The sequence below is a fragment of the Zeus faber genome (genome assembly GCF_960531495.2).
Source record: "Zeus faber genome assembly, chromosome: 17".
Lineage (NCBI taxonomy): Eukaryota > Metazoa > Chordata > Actinopteri > Zeiformes > Zeidae > Zeus > Zeus faber.
In genome coordinates, this window is record NC_137204.1 from 5,528,903 (window position 1) to 5,545,024 (window position 16,122).

General features: G+C 48.9%; 1 protein-coding gene across 1 annotated transcript in view; it reads right to left on the bottom strand.

Annotated features, from left to right (window-relative positions):
• The window catches only part of aif1l (allograft inflammatory factor 1-like), a 31,667-nt gene that overhangs the window by 3,879 nt on the left and 11,666 nt on the right, over positions 1 to 16,122 (bottom strand). Inside the window, exons 4-5 of the mRNA XM_080017370.1 lie at positions 8,985 to 9,026; positions 8,512 to 8,674 (exon numbers count right to left, since the gene is read on the bottom strand). Of these exons, the coding sequence (XP_079873496.1) occupies positions 8,512 to 8,674; positions 8,985 to 9,026 (205 nt within the window). The remainder of the gene's footprint in view (positions 1 to 8,511; positions 8,675 to 8,984; positions 9,027 to 16,122) is intronic.

Sequence of the window (16,122 nt, forward strand, 5' to 3'; positions counted from 1 at the left end):
TGACTATGTTTGTCATTCACAGTGGCAGAACAATTCCTCGGAATACAAATCACTGATTTTCGTACAAAAACCTCTCAGTAGGAAAAGTGCTGATTCTGATTAAAATGTGTACAGTTCTCTAATTTACCATCTGAGTGTCCTTTGCATACATGTAATATTTATGCATACTTTTGTCTTTGTCTTAATTGTATAAATGTCAAATTATGTAAAAGGCACAAGAAATACGAATAACTAGTTATCCATTGTGTCGGATGGTGTTGACACAAACCAACCACAAACTCAGCATCAACTCACATAATTACACAGTGAGTCCTGTTGACACGCTGAATTACGAATACAAGGATACACTTGTTCCGTGTTATTACCTTATCATAAAAATCTGAAGGTGGCTGTCTACTACCTCAAGTGCACAGAGTCCTGCCTCACGATGTCTCCTTGGAAGGAAATCATTCCGTGTGGAAGTTCCCAACAACACAGTTCCATTTAAACAAATTAAACGCTGCATGTCTTTCAGAGACATTTCATCAACTTTTTAAACTTTCGGGACTAATATAAAACGGACACGATTCTGACCCGTTGCTCTGGAGCTGCAATCAAACTCCATGTGTGAGGACGCAAACATGGAATATGTTTTGGACTGTTTTTGACTCCTTCAGTTTGCGTATTAGGACTGGCTTGAATGTCGCAGGAGGTACATGTCACCTGGGTCATGCTGAGCTCAGACTACGTGATTCTGGGCTGATTCTCCACCCGCCGACAGGTTTTTGGAGATCAATGAGCAACGCCCCAGATCGGAGGCAAATCATAGCGTGCCCCGTGAGTGACAAGCCTGTTGTATGGACGGCTCACGACGTGATCTGACTAGTCGCCGAGTGCTCCCCAACGCCGGAGAGATATCAAGCACATTTAATACCCTAGGGATTGAGTTGGGAGTGATGCAACGAGCTACAGCCGATGAGAGGAGACAGAGTGAGGGGGAGGGGAGGAGTCGAGGAGAGACGGCAGTACACAGAACAGCAGCCAGAAACACACAACATACCGATTTTACTTTTCTTCTCTAGGTATTTAATATATTTCTAACTCAAATCTGCTTTTATTCGTTTTTTTTTTTACAGTGATCAAGAATATAATAAAAAATAATCCCGTACTGTGCATGGTATTGCATCATTTTCGGTGCCAATTGTCGCGTGTGTTTGAGACAAAAAGTGTGGAGACCTGACAGATTCATCAGGGATTCCTCCTTGTGAAAGATCCTGTAATGTGTGACCCCTGTCGCCAATCAGTCATGTAGTATGAAACCACAAGATTCCCGATCACAGAGACAAGACAGAAAGTTGTGTAGTATGAACAGTACAGCGATCTCACGACCTTGAATGTCGTGTAGTGTGCCTGCGTGAGCACCTTGTGTCGATTACGCACATTTCAGTATTTTTACAGCTTATAAAGCTTATTGTGCGTAATCACCGGGTGTCATGACATTTCACTGCATATATGTATGACCGTATGTATATGTATGTGACAAATAACCTCTTGAACTTGAACTTGAACTATGGCATACGAGGTGAACAGAATGCGTTAAAATTTACAAAAAGGGCAAAAGAATAAAATTTCAAATAAAACGCCCCACCGACGTCAAGCAGGTAAGACAATACACACACAAACACACGCACAGTCATAACCTTACGTGGTTGTGGATTCTGGTTAGGCATTCTGTCTGGTCCTGTCAACCTGAGTCCTGAACCTGGCTGGCTGTGCTAGGCGCGGGGCTCACCATGTGGCCTTCTTTGTGGGGGTGGTCTCCTGTCATCACACCGGGCTGCCGAGGTACCTGCCCTCTGACACTCTCGGTGCACGGGGCGCTCATCGCTGGGGGGTCGGGCTGTGGGTGGGGGTGCTGTCTGCCGCCCTCTGTTCTGTTGTCCGCATGCTCTGCGGCTGGGGGCTAACCAGGGACCTGATGGGTGCGCGGAGCTGCCCGACATGGCGGAGGCGCATGGCGGACGCTCTGCGCCCTTGGCTGATCGCTGTAGGTTGGCTGCCACCAGGTACGGGAGGTGGGCGCACTGGGGCGCAGTTGGGTCCGGGGGGAGGGGGTCTGCGTGGTTGCTCCCCGGCCTGCTGCGCCCCTGGATCGATCCGGTCGCGACTCGCCTATCTCTCCCAGTGCCAAAACTCATACTCAGCACATACACCACACAATGGGCCTAGGGCTCGCGGGATGGACGCGGTGCAGGCTATGTGGGTGGGGCTGCGGTGGGCAGCTGCCATCTTGCCTGTCACGCTCCTGCCCAAGTGTGCTTCTCATCCGTCCCAAAATTTTAATCCCACTCACATTAGCTTAGAACACATACACTGGACAACCAATCCTACTCTGAACAACACTCCATTGGACCAGGGTCTGCAGGACAGAAGGGATGCGAGTTCGACTTGAAGAAGAACAATCTTTATTGGTCACACAGCACACCACACTACAACACATGCTTGCACACACACACACACACACACACACACACACACACACGCACATGCTTTTGATGGTGGCCGGTGAAATGAGGCCTCTGCATTTAACCCATCCTGACTTGTCCTTCCTCCGGGGCCACAGCCAGGAGCAGTGGGCAGCATACGTGGACGCGCCCGGGGACCAGGTGATAAGTGTCCATCGCTGGTCAGACGATGATGGGTGCATGTTTTTGGTAGGGGTCCTTACTGACGTGAGGTGGAGGAAACCCCATGTGAGCACGGGGAGAACATGCAAACTCCACACAGAAAGGCTCCTATTTGGGAGATAACCCGCCAACAGCGCCCCAGGCGGGAATCGAACTCTGGACCTTCTTGCTGTGAGGCAGCAGTGCAATGCACCAATCCACCGTGCCTTGCCTGAAGGACTCGCACCCCCAATCCTGCAATTTTAACTGCTGGGGTGGTGGAGGGCCTGTATACCTGGCGGCCTGCCGGCATCGCCGGGGGTGCAACATCGAGGTGCCCCGCGCTGGGGCACTGCGCTGCGGTGGGGCGGGCCTCCCCCTTATGTGGGGCATGGGGGTCCTGCCGGCTCGCCCGTGGGGTTGGTTGTATGTGTGTGCCCCTGGGGTGCGGGGTCTCCTCGTGCTCCCTGGGACTGGGTCATGCTCCTCTGGGCTGGGCATGGGGGGTTTCTCCACGACCCTCTGGCTTACCCGGGGATTTCCTGCAGCCGAGTGGTGTCCACAGGGCTGTGGAGTTGGGGGGCCTTCCCCTGCTTGGAGGCGCCGCGACATAATACCGACCTTCTACACCAGTACCAATGGGGATAAGTCATGTACACTCGCTGGTGGACAATGTGTGCAAATTACGCCCCGATTGCTCCCTCAGAGGACACACACACACACACACACACACACACACACACACACACACACACACACACACACACACACACACACACACACACACACACACACACACACACACACACACACACACACACACACACACACACACCTGCTTCAAGTGCACCCCAGCACCCTCCTGGTTCCCTCATTTACTGCCATAATTATGACAGGAAGAGGCCACATGAACAGTTGTAGCTAATTCACCTAATTCACTCTTTTTCAATACATGTTTTTGTGTAAATGATGTTTGTTTCTATGTTTATTTGTCTAGGCGTGGTGATTCTCCCCCTCTTGGAGTAGTGATCAGTTGTTTATAGACCCAAACATGATAAATAGTTCTCGAAAGAGGGGGATTGGTGGTGGCTCTCAAAAAATAAATAAACAAATAAACAAATAAATTAATAAATAAAACCGTCACAACCTGCACATTTATAGAGAATTGGATAATGATGTCACAAAGCGTCGTACTCCAAAAACTCATCATACTCCAACACCCAACCGGAAGTTTTTGAACGTTGGCGTGTCTTGTGATGCACCAACGTTCAGCTACGTGTCAAATTCAATAGTTTTTTAACCAATTCCTGCTTCGTATCTGGATCGACTTGCATGAAACTTCAACCACGACATGTCTGTGACATCCCAGTTCTAACAACACATCAACCACGTCGGTAGCGGCAGCGGTCGTCCTGTTCCAGACACATTTAGCCCGAAAAATGCCAAAGAGAATGAAAATAGAAATCCAAACAATAACAATACTTTACAAATTATAAAGCAATGTAAATCAGACTAAGTCAGACTAAAAAATTACATACAATTATTTTTTACTTTATTCTGAGCAGGCACATGATTATCAAGACTGACCCAAATGGTTTCCATTAGATTAATTGTTCTTCTGCCAAAATTCTGGTAGAGCACTGTACTTCACCCTCTCTGTCCTCTATTGGGAGAAATGTGAATAGAATGGGACTATGAGACCTTTGTAGGGGCAATGTGTTCTATACACTAAACTAAGGACACACAAGTATAGTGAGAAATGACGGGAAAGCTACATCACTCTATTCAGAAAATAAGTTAATACACAAATCAATATATAAACAGGGATTATGAAGGTTTATGGGGTTTATTTCTTAAGCACGGACATAAAAAACACATTAAGGAAGTCTCCATTCCCTCAGTGTCACTCAAACAATCCTCATGTCCTGATAATGAGGAAGAAAGAAGAAAGACTGAATCAAAAATTGACCCAGCTGAGGACCCAATACCTGACTATGAGTAAGTAACATTTTTTTTACTAGCACAAGCTAACATTGAAATGATTTCTGCATCTTGTACACCTATTTACTAACATTAGCTAGCCAGAGTACTAGGTGAATGAGTAGCTAGCTAAGCTAGCTAGAGACCGTTCATGGAATCCTGTTTGTCGGGACAATAACACTGTCAAGTTAGCTAACGTTACAGGCATTACTGGCGGTAGCTACAGGGTAAAGAGATTGGATTTTTTCTTTTGCTAAGCAAGCTTAGCATTGTACAGCACGTCCAGGCAATAGCTGCGAACAGTAGCAAGCAGCCATTATGCAGTTCTGCTCTCCTCTCCACTTAACCCTAGCCAAGCTTTTTGTTTTACTTATGGTTAGTCACAAACACATTCCCACTCCAAGTTGCCACACAACAGCCAGCAGTATTGCTAGACGAAGGTATGTTTCCGATGAATTTGCACTGTGTGTGTGTGTGTGTGTGTGTGTGTGTGTGTGTGTGCAGTCTATAAGCTGGTGAGCTGTATGTAATATGTGGCGTTCCCCTGCAAGGTGTGATGTATGTAGTCTGTAGAGATATCTATGATGATGTAAATATCACATTTCCTTACACTTTTTTAAATTTGTTTTTACAGCATGAGAGCACCTCTACAAGCTGCAACAGAAAATCATCTTGCACCTACACCAGTTAGCAGGCCAAGAGCGCATGCTCTTACTCCTCTCTATACTATATATATTTTGTTCATGAATTCAAATTTTCATTGACTTGAACGTGACTGTTAGTTGTAAAGTTGCTCTTCTCACCTATAACCTAAGACCATTTTTTTGGAGTTCTTGTATATAGTTTGTGTGATGTTTTCAATAAATCTTTCAAAATTACAAACATTTCTTACATTTCTTGCATTGCCCCACTCCCACTAGCCTACAGCTTCATTCCTTTGTCTGAGAGTCTGACAGAGAGAGGGCCCAGCCTGCTGCAGATCGCCACCTCTAATGGCCCCCACCAGGGGATCATGAATTTTCAGGTCATTCGTTAATGGCTCCTCTCACACTTTGGGTCAACTGAAATAAAGTTGTGAGCAGTTGTGATAAAACCTTGTTTTTACCTATTTAGACATCAGATTTGATCAACTATTTTGAGTTCATTATATACCCAAGACCTTGATGAACAACTTTTGTGTTGACAAAACAGTTCATCAGTAAATCCTAACAACATTTCTGGCGGCAACACAAAATACAAAAACATACTCTTTATATCTTGTGTGTTTTAGATCTAAAAGCTGCATCATAATACTGACCAAACTATTGATGGCATATCAATGTAGCTGTGATTTTCCTTCGAGTAGATATATCAACCACTTTGGAGTAAGAGTGTGTTAAGTTGATTATATTTAGATAAAACGCTTCTCTGAATTCAGCAGGGACTCCAGAGGATTAAATGAGGCGGTACATCCTATCAAACCCCGTGGGAGCGGGAAGGGGGGGGCGGGGATATGAGTCGATACATGTGGCAAAAAAATGGAAATCAGACTAAGGAGTCAGAGGAGAAGTTAGGCGTTTCCTACCGATTAGTGTTATTTGGGATTATGTGTTGTCTCATGGCGGGTCCAGGCGGCTATGCCGAGCAGAAAGGATGCGCTACAGCTAAAAACCCCCAAAACATGCGGGATGGGTGGGGTGCAAGCTATGTGGGTGGGGATGCGACGGGCAGCTGCCACCTTGCCTGTCACTCTCCTGCCCCAGCGTGCTTCTCGTCCGTCCCAAAATTTTAATCCCACTCATATTAGTTTAGAACACATACACTCGCACACCAATCCTACTCTCAACAACACTCCACCGGAACAGGGTCTGTGGGGCAGGAGTGGTGCGAGTGATTTGGGCTCAACTTGCCTGAAGGACTCGGTTGAAATTTCATCCAAATTGATTCACATATGGAGCAGATATTAGGGGAAAACCGAACAACTTTGACCCCAAATATATAGCTGGTCCTGATTGACTGACATGGCTCTATACATAAGCAAAATGAACGAGATGAGATTTACAGTAAGACGCTTTATGACATCATCATATTATTTACTATAAATATACCAATTCTGATTAAGAATGTCCATTCGGACTATGTCCAGTGTGCGGCGTAGACTTTGTCGCTCTGTAGTGGTTAGAGATTATAAACTTTGCATTTACGTATATATTTATGTACATTCTTACTTGGTAGATGTCTATAGATCCGTTTAATTTATTTTTTATCTCCGTGGTCCCCATTACTTTGCTGGATTCACGAAAAATATGAAAAAAGTAGTCCACAAATACTCGTGACCAAATCGAATCCACTGAAATTTGCGACTGAGTGATGTGTTCAAGATCCAGCTAACGTCGGAATAACAGAAGTCGTGCAATGGTTATTACTAACAGAAACACCACAACATTTTTCACATTTCATGGACACATAACTTATTGAAAATGTAATTCAAGTAAAAAAGTCACCACTAAAATTACCCAAGTTCAACTACTATCGCAAATCTCCGTATATACGTCACTACAAACACGTGACATGAACAGCCAATTGTACAGAGCAGAGAAACAACCTTGTGACACAAACCAAATGTACAGCAGGAGCGCTGGTGCTTCCTCCGCTCGGCAGCACACAGCGGAGATGAGGCCCCCTGGAGCTGACGCGGTGGGTCTTCCCAAAACAGCAATTTAAACATGGGGAGCAGAAATTGTGAAAAAATGATGAAATTTGACCGGAAGTAACCGAACATTTGTGCATCGCCGACATGCCGAGGTTCTAAAACTTCCAATTGGGTGGTGGAGTGAGAGGATTTTGTGGAGTAAGATGCTTTATGACATCATCCTCAAATTTGCTACATACAGTATGTCCAGGTTGTGGCTACGAATGCACAATGTGCGAGAGAGCGTGTGTATCTCCTTACCTGCTTGACGTTGGGGCGTTTTGTGTGATATTTTATCTCTTTTGGCCTTTTTGTAAATATAAACACATTCTGTTCACATCCAACATCATCAACAACATCTCTAAAACTTCGAGCCAGTCGTAACATACAAACTGTAAGAGTCGAAAACAGTCTCCTCACACATGGAGTTCGCTTAAACCGTGTTGTTGGGAACTGCCATACAGAGGGATTTCCTTCCACAGAGACACCGTGAGGCAGCACTCTGTGGACTACAGGTAAGAGACAGCTTCTAATTTTTGGGATAAAGTTATTACACGCAACAAGTGTATCAGCTTGAATTAGTAATTCTGCATGTCACCAGGATTCATAAAACTTGCGTCACCGCATCATTATGTCAGCCGATGCTGCATTCAAAGCAAACTCGAAAATTTTAACTCATTTTAGACGTATTGCTGATGTAAAGCCGAGTGGCAGCACAAACTAATTCTACATTCCATGGGAACTCGAAAATTTGTAATCTTGTCGATAATTGACCCTGTGTATTTCTGTCTGCAGCTATATTTATACTCGTTATTATAATATGAGATTATAACAGGAAAAAGCCATATTAGCCACCGTGCCAGCACCATGTACACACCCAATAGAATTCATAATGATAAAATAAAATAACATAACATACATAAACAAAATAATGTTAATGTTAGTTATTTGAAACAATTTTTGGGCTAATATTCATCTTGGTTCATAATTGTGTTAGTTTTCCTGTAAATAAGTTACATATATTGGACCGCAGTGTGCCTGATGGAACATTAAAAAAAGATCTTCAAAAAGAAACTCAAGAAGTTTGTAAGAAAATATCGCGGAATTTCAATTTAGAATTTTCTTTTAAGAAATGTCTCCAAATTTATCTTAAGACCACCTATTGACTCCAATCCCAGGTATCTGTTCAGAAAACACCCGTGCAGGTCTACTCACAGTTTGAGGACGGCCGAGCGCTTTCCCAGCATCATCCTCACAAAGTCTCTGTAGTTGATCGTGTTGCTTGTGCCTCCAGTCACCTCCTGGATCATCTTCTTCACCTCTAGGTGGGTTTTGGGAACACCCAGCTTCTCCATCATCTGCTTCAGGCCCATGATATCTGCCAGGGCATCGCGGTGACACAAGAGCATAAATGTGAGGAAAACAGCTTTCAGAAAATAGTCATTGGTGGTTAAACAGCCCATAAAGTGTAAAGTACTATTTTGTTCACACCCGGTAACAGATAACATGCTTTGCACTGCTTCTGGACTACGTTCTCATTTTATCATGGGTGACATATGAGCCTGTCCATGCTTTCATGCTACACACACAGTCTTAATTGCAGTTTGCTAATATTGCAACTAAACACAAGACTGTTTATCAGGGACAATTGTTTTGACTGGAGTGTTTCAGACGTGGCTGTTACCTACCAATCTCTCCTTGGTCATTCAGGTCGAATTCAGAGTATTTATCTGCAACACAAGCGACAGGAGGAGAGTCATAAATGGTCGTTACAATGTTCTCATTACAATAAATTGCCAGAACTCCTTTTATTTGTCAGCAAATGTAATGACTTTTGGATGAACTCACATGCACGCACGCACACACGGCGAATAACAAACAGCTGATGGTGGCAGGTGTGTGTGTGTGTGTGTGTGCGCGTGTCAGAGGGAAGCGGACAAAAGATGGAGAGACAGCTGGGGCAGACCTGCCAACCCTAGGAAAATATTTTGAGTACCCCAAAAGTGTTACAGGGAGTCTCTGTGGCATTTAAGTTACTGCAGCTAAATGACTCCATTCTTATTCACAACGTAGCCGTCTTAACTATATACAGTACACAAATTCATATCATTAGGATATACTCCTTGAAATGCATCATCTTGTAAAGTTACTGAACATGTTTACCAACTAGAGATGCACTAATTGCAATTTTCTTGGCTGATTCCTATTTCAGATTTTTTAATGTCTGACCTGCAGATTCCGATTTCTGATCTGTTGTACATCGATGACAAATACATCCCGTGATCTGATCACGCTTACGTGACAGCTGCACATACGGACTACTGCTGCAATTTTTAGTTACCACGATAGTAAGGTTGCTGATTTTGACACTGTTTATTATAGTTCATTATTTACTATGGAACAATAATATAACATGAAACTGTCACAGAGTTCCAATAAAATTGAATATGGGACTGTCACCAAGTTTCAGTATAATTCAACCTGAAACTCCCACTGAGTGTTAGTAGGACCCAACATATAACTAACATGGAAATGTCCAATTCAAACTTAAAATGAAAGTATCTTTCACTAAGTGCAAATATACATTTATTTGGTAAATTTGCAATTGCAAATAAATTGCAATCATTACAAAAAAATAAACAACTAAAATAAATGGCCGACTCTTCTCACTCTGGTACACTGGAAGTCCTCCTTTGCTCACTGTGTGTCAAACTAAGTGAATTAAATCGAACGACTCGTCGAGAACCAAGTCTCAAAAAAGAGAAACTCCTCATCACAAGCGGGGCTCCGCTGTGACAGTGATAGATACTCAAGTCTGCAGAATTAAGAATGTTGCCAGGCGATAAATAAATAATTGCTTTAATCCTCTTTGTTTACCTCTAAACAGCAGAGACTCACTCTTTAGCTCTCTTTTTGAGCCTCAACCACGGAACTACACTGCATTACAATGGTTTCAGGTACATGAGCACAGTATAGGGCGTGTAAATTTGACCGGCACAGAATCTAAAAATATATCTGACCCTGAACGGCTGGAGAAAACCGGCCAAATCCGGTCACAGGCCAATCGATTGGTGCATCTCACGTTTTAAATGTCAACACTACGGTCACGTTTTTGTGCTTTATCTCTCACTTCCCATTTTACCTCACAATGCAGCGTTACACCTCAGTGGATAATAAAGTACTGCTGTCATGATCTCCACCTTCATCTACCTTCCCCTCCCTCTCCTGTCTCATTAATCCAACTCCATTCACCTGCGCACACAGCTGTTCCCGATCTGAAATCTACCACTATATAAGCCTCTCTCACGAGTCACCCATTTCTAGATTGTCTTCGATGCTTGCACCAGACTCTCCAGCGTTCTCCGGACTGATTCCCCGCTACCGACTCTGCCTCGCTCCGACCATGTATCCTGCCTGCCCCCCCCCCCCGCCGTCTTCTGTCTGTACTCTGCACTCCTCATTATCGAACCTGCCTGTCCCCGATGACGTATCCTGCCTGCCCCCTGCCTGTCTTCTGTCTGCTCTACAAATAAAAGACATTACCAAATATCCCTGCCTGTCTTTGTGCTGCAATTGGGTCCTAACCACACCCGTTACAGTACAATCTGGCCAACAATGGACCCAGCACACAACCCTGAGTCGCTGGCACGCCTGGGAAGGGTGGAGTCACAGCTCCAACACCAGGAGGCTGTCCTAGCCTCCACCTCTGTGGACGCTCGGCTAGCAGCGGCTAACCAGGAGCAAGGGCTCACCACGCTAGCCGCCCAGGTCCAGCAGCTTGCCATTGCTCTCGGTCAGTTCATCCCGCCGCCCGCTTCCCCGGACCCACCTCCACCAGCACCGGCCCAGCCTGGGTACCCCCTGGAGCCCCGGGTGGGGGTTCCAGAACGCTACGCCGGAGCGCAGACGGCTGTAGTCCGTTCATCACAAACTATTCCATCCTCTTCGCTCTGCAGCCCCACACCTTCGCTTCCGAGGATGCCAGCGTGGCGTTCGCCGTAAATCACATGAAGGCCCGTGCTCGGCTGTGGGGAATGGCCGAGTGGGAACGACGCACACCAGCCTGCTCCTCCTTCCACGCCTTCGCCGCCGAGCTCCGCAAGGTGTTCGGGGTGACATCACGGGCTCCCGATGCTGCTGGTGGTCTCCTGGGGCTCAGTCAAGGGTCCCGGGTCGATTACGTGATCGACTTCCACACACAGGCTCGACTGAGCGAGTGGAACCCGGCAGCCCAGATTGACGCATTCCTGATGGGATTAGCAGAGTACGTGAAGGAAGAGCTAGTTTCCCACGACCTGCCCACCTCTCTCGATGGTATCATTGAGCTTGCTTCCCGTATCGTCCGACGCATCCAGGCCCGGCAGCGAGAGAGGCGTCAGAGGCAAGTGGAGCGCCGCCCAGCAACCCGTCTCCCAGGTTCCTCCGGGCCGCCAGCTCTTCCGGCCCATCAACCTACGAGCGAGGCCCCTCCCATGCAGGTTGGCCGGGCCAGCCTCACCTCAGAGGAGAAGGAGAGACGCTGGGTGGGGAACCTTTGTCTCTACTGTGGTCTAGCTGGACACTACATCCCCGGGTGTCTGGTAAAAGGCCGGACTCACCAGTGAGGGAGGAGGTCCTGGTGAGCCACACCTCCAAACCCTCCTCCAACCTACGCCCCCTGTGTCAGGCTCGGCTGCTGCTGCCCCAATGCTCACATTCCCTCGCCATACTTATTGACTCTGGTTCCGATGTTAACATCATCTACGATAACCTAGCACGGCAGCTGGGTGTTGGTCGAGTTCTCCTGCCTTCTCCTGTTCCTGCCACTGCCCTGGATGGCCGCCTCCTGGGGACAGTCACCCATCAGACGGTGCCCATCCGCATGCTCCTGTCCGGCAACCACCACGAGATGATACAGTTCTGTATCCTGCACTCACCTCGTCACCCTCTCCTCCTGGGGTTCCCCTGGCTCCGGCGTCACAACCCACACCTCGACTGGACCACAGGGGCTATTCAGGGATGGAGTCCTGCGTGCCATCAGGTCTGCCTTAAGCAACCCGCCGCACCTCAGCCACCCACCAGCTCTCTGATATTGCCATCGACCTCCAGCCCGGCTCCACCCCCCCCGAGTGCCGCCTGTACTCCCTGTCTGCCCCGGAGAGAGAGGCCATGGACACCTATATTAACGAGGCCCTGACGGCAGGCATCATCCGTCCCTCCTCATCCCCGGCGGGGGCTGGCTTCTTCTTCGTGGAGGAGAAGGACAAGTCGCTTCGCCCCTGTATTGACTATCGCGGTCTCAACGACATTACGGTCAAGAACCGCAATCCCCTGCCCCTCATCTCATCAGCCTTCGAACTCCTGGAGGGGGCCACAGTGTTCACCAAGCTCGACCTACGCAACGCCTACCATCTGGTCCGGGTTCGAGAGGGGGACGAATGGAAGACGGCGTTCAACACTCCCTCCGGTCACTACGAATACCTGGTGATGCCCTTTGGTCTCACCAACGCCCCCGCCGTCTTCCAGGCCCTGGTCAATGACGTGCTCAGGGACATGCTCAACAAATTCGTCTTCGTGTACCTCAACGACATCCTGACCTTCTCCCGATCCCAAGCTGAGCACTTCCACCACGTCCAGACGGTCCTGCAGCGCCTCCTGGAAAACTCACTCTTTGTGAAGGCGGAGAAGTGTGAGTTTCATGTCCCCTCCGTCTCCTTCCTGGGGTATGTCGTAGGGAGGAGGACCATCCAGATGGACTCCACCAAGGTTTCCGCTGTCACCACCTGGCCCGCCCCGGACACCTGCAAACAACTCCGGCACTTCCTTTGTTTTGCCAACTTCTATCGGAGGTTCATCCGAGGCTACAGCACAGTGGCTGCCACCCTCATAGCCCTAACCTCCTCCAAGGTGCCGTTTCTGTGGTCCATCCGCTGCCAACGACACCTTCCTGGCCCTGAAGGCACGGTTCACTTCAGCCCCCATTCTGGTATTGCCTGACCACGAACGGCAGTTCGTGGTTGAAGTGGACGCCTCCGACGTGGGACTCGGAGCTGTTCTGTCCCAGAGAACCGCCTCCGACCAGAAGCTTCATCCCTGTGCCTTCTCCAGGCGTTTGACCCAAGCCGAGAGGAACTACGACATCGGGAATAGGGAGCTTCTCGCCGTCAAATTGGCCCTGGAGGAGTGGCGACACTGGCTAGAGGGAACCCAGCTGCCGTTCCTGGTATGGACTGACCACAATAACCTGGAGTATATCCAGTCATAACCTGGAGTATATCCAGTCCGCCAGGAGACTAAACTCCTGTCAGGCTCGTTGGGCGCTCTTCCTAACCAGGTTCAATTTCTCCCTCTCCTATCGGCCGGGATCACGCAATGTCAAACCTGACGCCCTGTCCCGGCAGTTCCAGGAGGAGGAGGAAGACGCTGCTGACCCTGACACCATTCTACCGTCCTCCCGTCTAGTTGCCACACTCACCTGGGAGGTGGAAGAGAAGGTCAGAGCCGCCGCCCAGGACCAACCTGGACCCAGTGCATGTCTGCCCGACTGTCTGTTCGTCCTGCCTGACCTCCGGTCCGAGGTTCTCCAGTGGGCCCACAACTCCCGACTCACCTGCTCCCGGGGATCAAGCGGACGAAGGAGGTTGTCCAGCGTCGCTTCTGGTGGCCCTCCCTGGGTGAGGACGTCCGAGGGTTCGTCAATGCCTGCCCCACCTGTAACCAGCACAAACCCACTGCCGGTTCCTCATCACCGGTCTGCCACCGTCTAGCGGCAACACTACCATCCTGACCGTGGTGGACTGGTTTAGCAAGATGGCTCACTTCATGCCTCTACAGAAGCTCCTGTCGGCCAAGGGCACTGCTGAGCTATTATTGTACCACGTCGTCCGCCTCCATGGCATCCCGGTAGATGTTGTATCCGACCGGGGTCCCCAGTTCGCCTGTCTTCTGGAAGGACTTCTGTGCGCTTCTGTGCGCTTCTGGGGGCCACCTGTCCTCAGGGTACCACCCCCAGTCCAACGGCCAAATGGAGCGGAAGAACCAGGAGATGGAGACGGCCCTTCGCTGCATGACTTTACAACACCCGTCGTCCTGGTCCGGGCAGCTTTTGTGGGTGCAATATGCCCACAACACCCTGACCAGTTCGGCCACAGGCCTCTCCCCCTTCCAGTGCGCCGACGGCTTCCAACCGCCTCTGTTCCCGGCCCTTGAGAGGGAGGCTTCCTGCCCGTCCGTCCAGGCCTCCATTCGCCGCTGCCGCAGGACCTGGGCCCGGGCCGCCCTCCTCCAAGCCGCTGGCCGCAATGCCTCTGCCGCCAACCGTCGCCGCTCCCAGGCCCCGGAGTACCAGCCGGGCCAGAAGGTCTGGCTCTCCACCTGGGACCTCCCCCTGAAGGTGGAATCCAAGAAGCTAGCTCCTCGGTTCATCGGCCCGTTCAAGATCGAGAAGGTCGTCAACCCGGTGGCAGTGCGGCTCAAGCTCCCCAGGTCCATGCGCGTCCATCCCACCTTCCATGTGTCCAAAGTCAAGCCGGTCCGGGAGAGTGCTCTGGTCCCCTTTGCGCCTCCCCCGCGCTTCATTGACGGGGGTCCTGTCTTTTCTGTCCACCGTCTCCTACGTTCCCGCCGGCGTGGGAGAGGCCTGCAGTACCTGGTGGATTGGGAGGGTTACGGTCCGGAGGAGAGGTCCTGGGTCCCTGTGAGACACATTCTGGACCACACCCTCATCAGGAGGTTCCATCAGCGCCATCCTGACCAGCCCTCCAGACTGGGTCAACCCTCCCGACCGCAGACCCCACCACCTCTCTTGTCTGGACCCTCCAGCGATGGTTCAGAGGCGGATGATGTCGACCCTGTGGGTCCCTCCTCCGACGAGGAGGACGAGGAGATGGACGGGGTCTCCGACGAGTACTCCGATGAGGACCACGTGGCCCATTGAGTGGAGGACCAGGAGATGGACGGGGTCTCCGACGAGTACTAGCCCTCCTCTGGACCCCCTCCTCCCAACCTGCATGGACTTTTGGTTTCATTTTTTTTTGTTTTGTGTTTGGGACGTCAGGAGCCGTCCCTTGAGGGGGGGGGTTCTGTCATGATCTCCGCCTTCATCTACCTCCCTCTCCTTACCTGTCTAATTAATCCAACTCCATTCACCTGCGCACACAGCTGTTCCTGATCTAAAATCTACCACTATATAAGCCTCTCTCACCAGTCACCCATTGCCAGATTGTCTTTGATGCTTGCACCAGACTCTCCAGCGTTCTCCGGACTGATTCCCCGCTACCGACTCTTCCTCGCTCCGACCATGTATCCTGCCTGCCCCCTGCCTGTCTTCCGTCTGCTCTACAAATAAAAGACATTACCAAATATCCCTGCCTGTCTTTGTGCTGCAATTGGGTCCTAACCACACCCGTTACAACTGCTGCGTATCAGAGGATGTTGAGTGAGAGGAGAGGGAGGGCTTACAGAAACACAGGTCAAGTTCAAGAGGTCATAGCATCTGGTCCACTCGGAGAGATGTAGTTTAAATACCCAATAAATGTACGGTATTGTTTTATATTTATCGTTTCCGTCATTAAATTACTATATATATATATATATATATATATATATATATATATACACACATATATACATACACACACACACACACACACACACACACACACACACACACACACACACACACACACACACACACACACACACACACACACACACACACACACACAAAATATATATAAATTTTGCATCGTTTCAGCTGGCATTTTGTTCCTGGGTATTTTGACTAAGAATTGCGTAGTTGGTACACAAGTCTGCATGACATCATTGGGGTCATACAGATACTTGAAG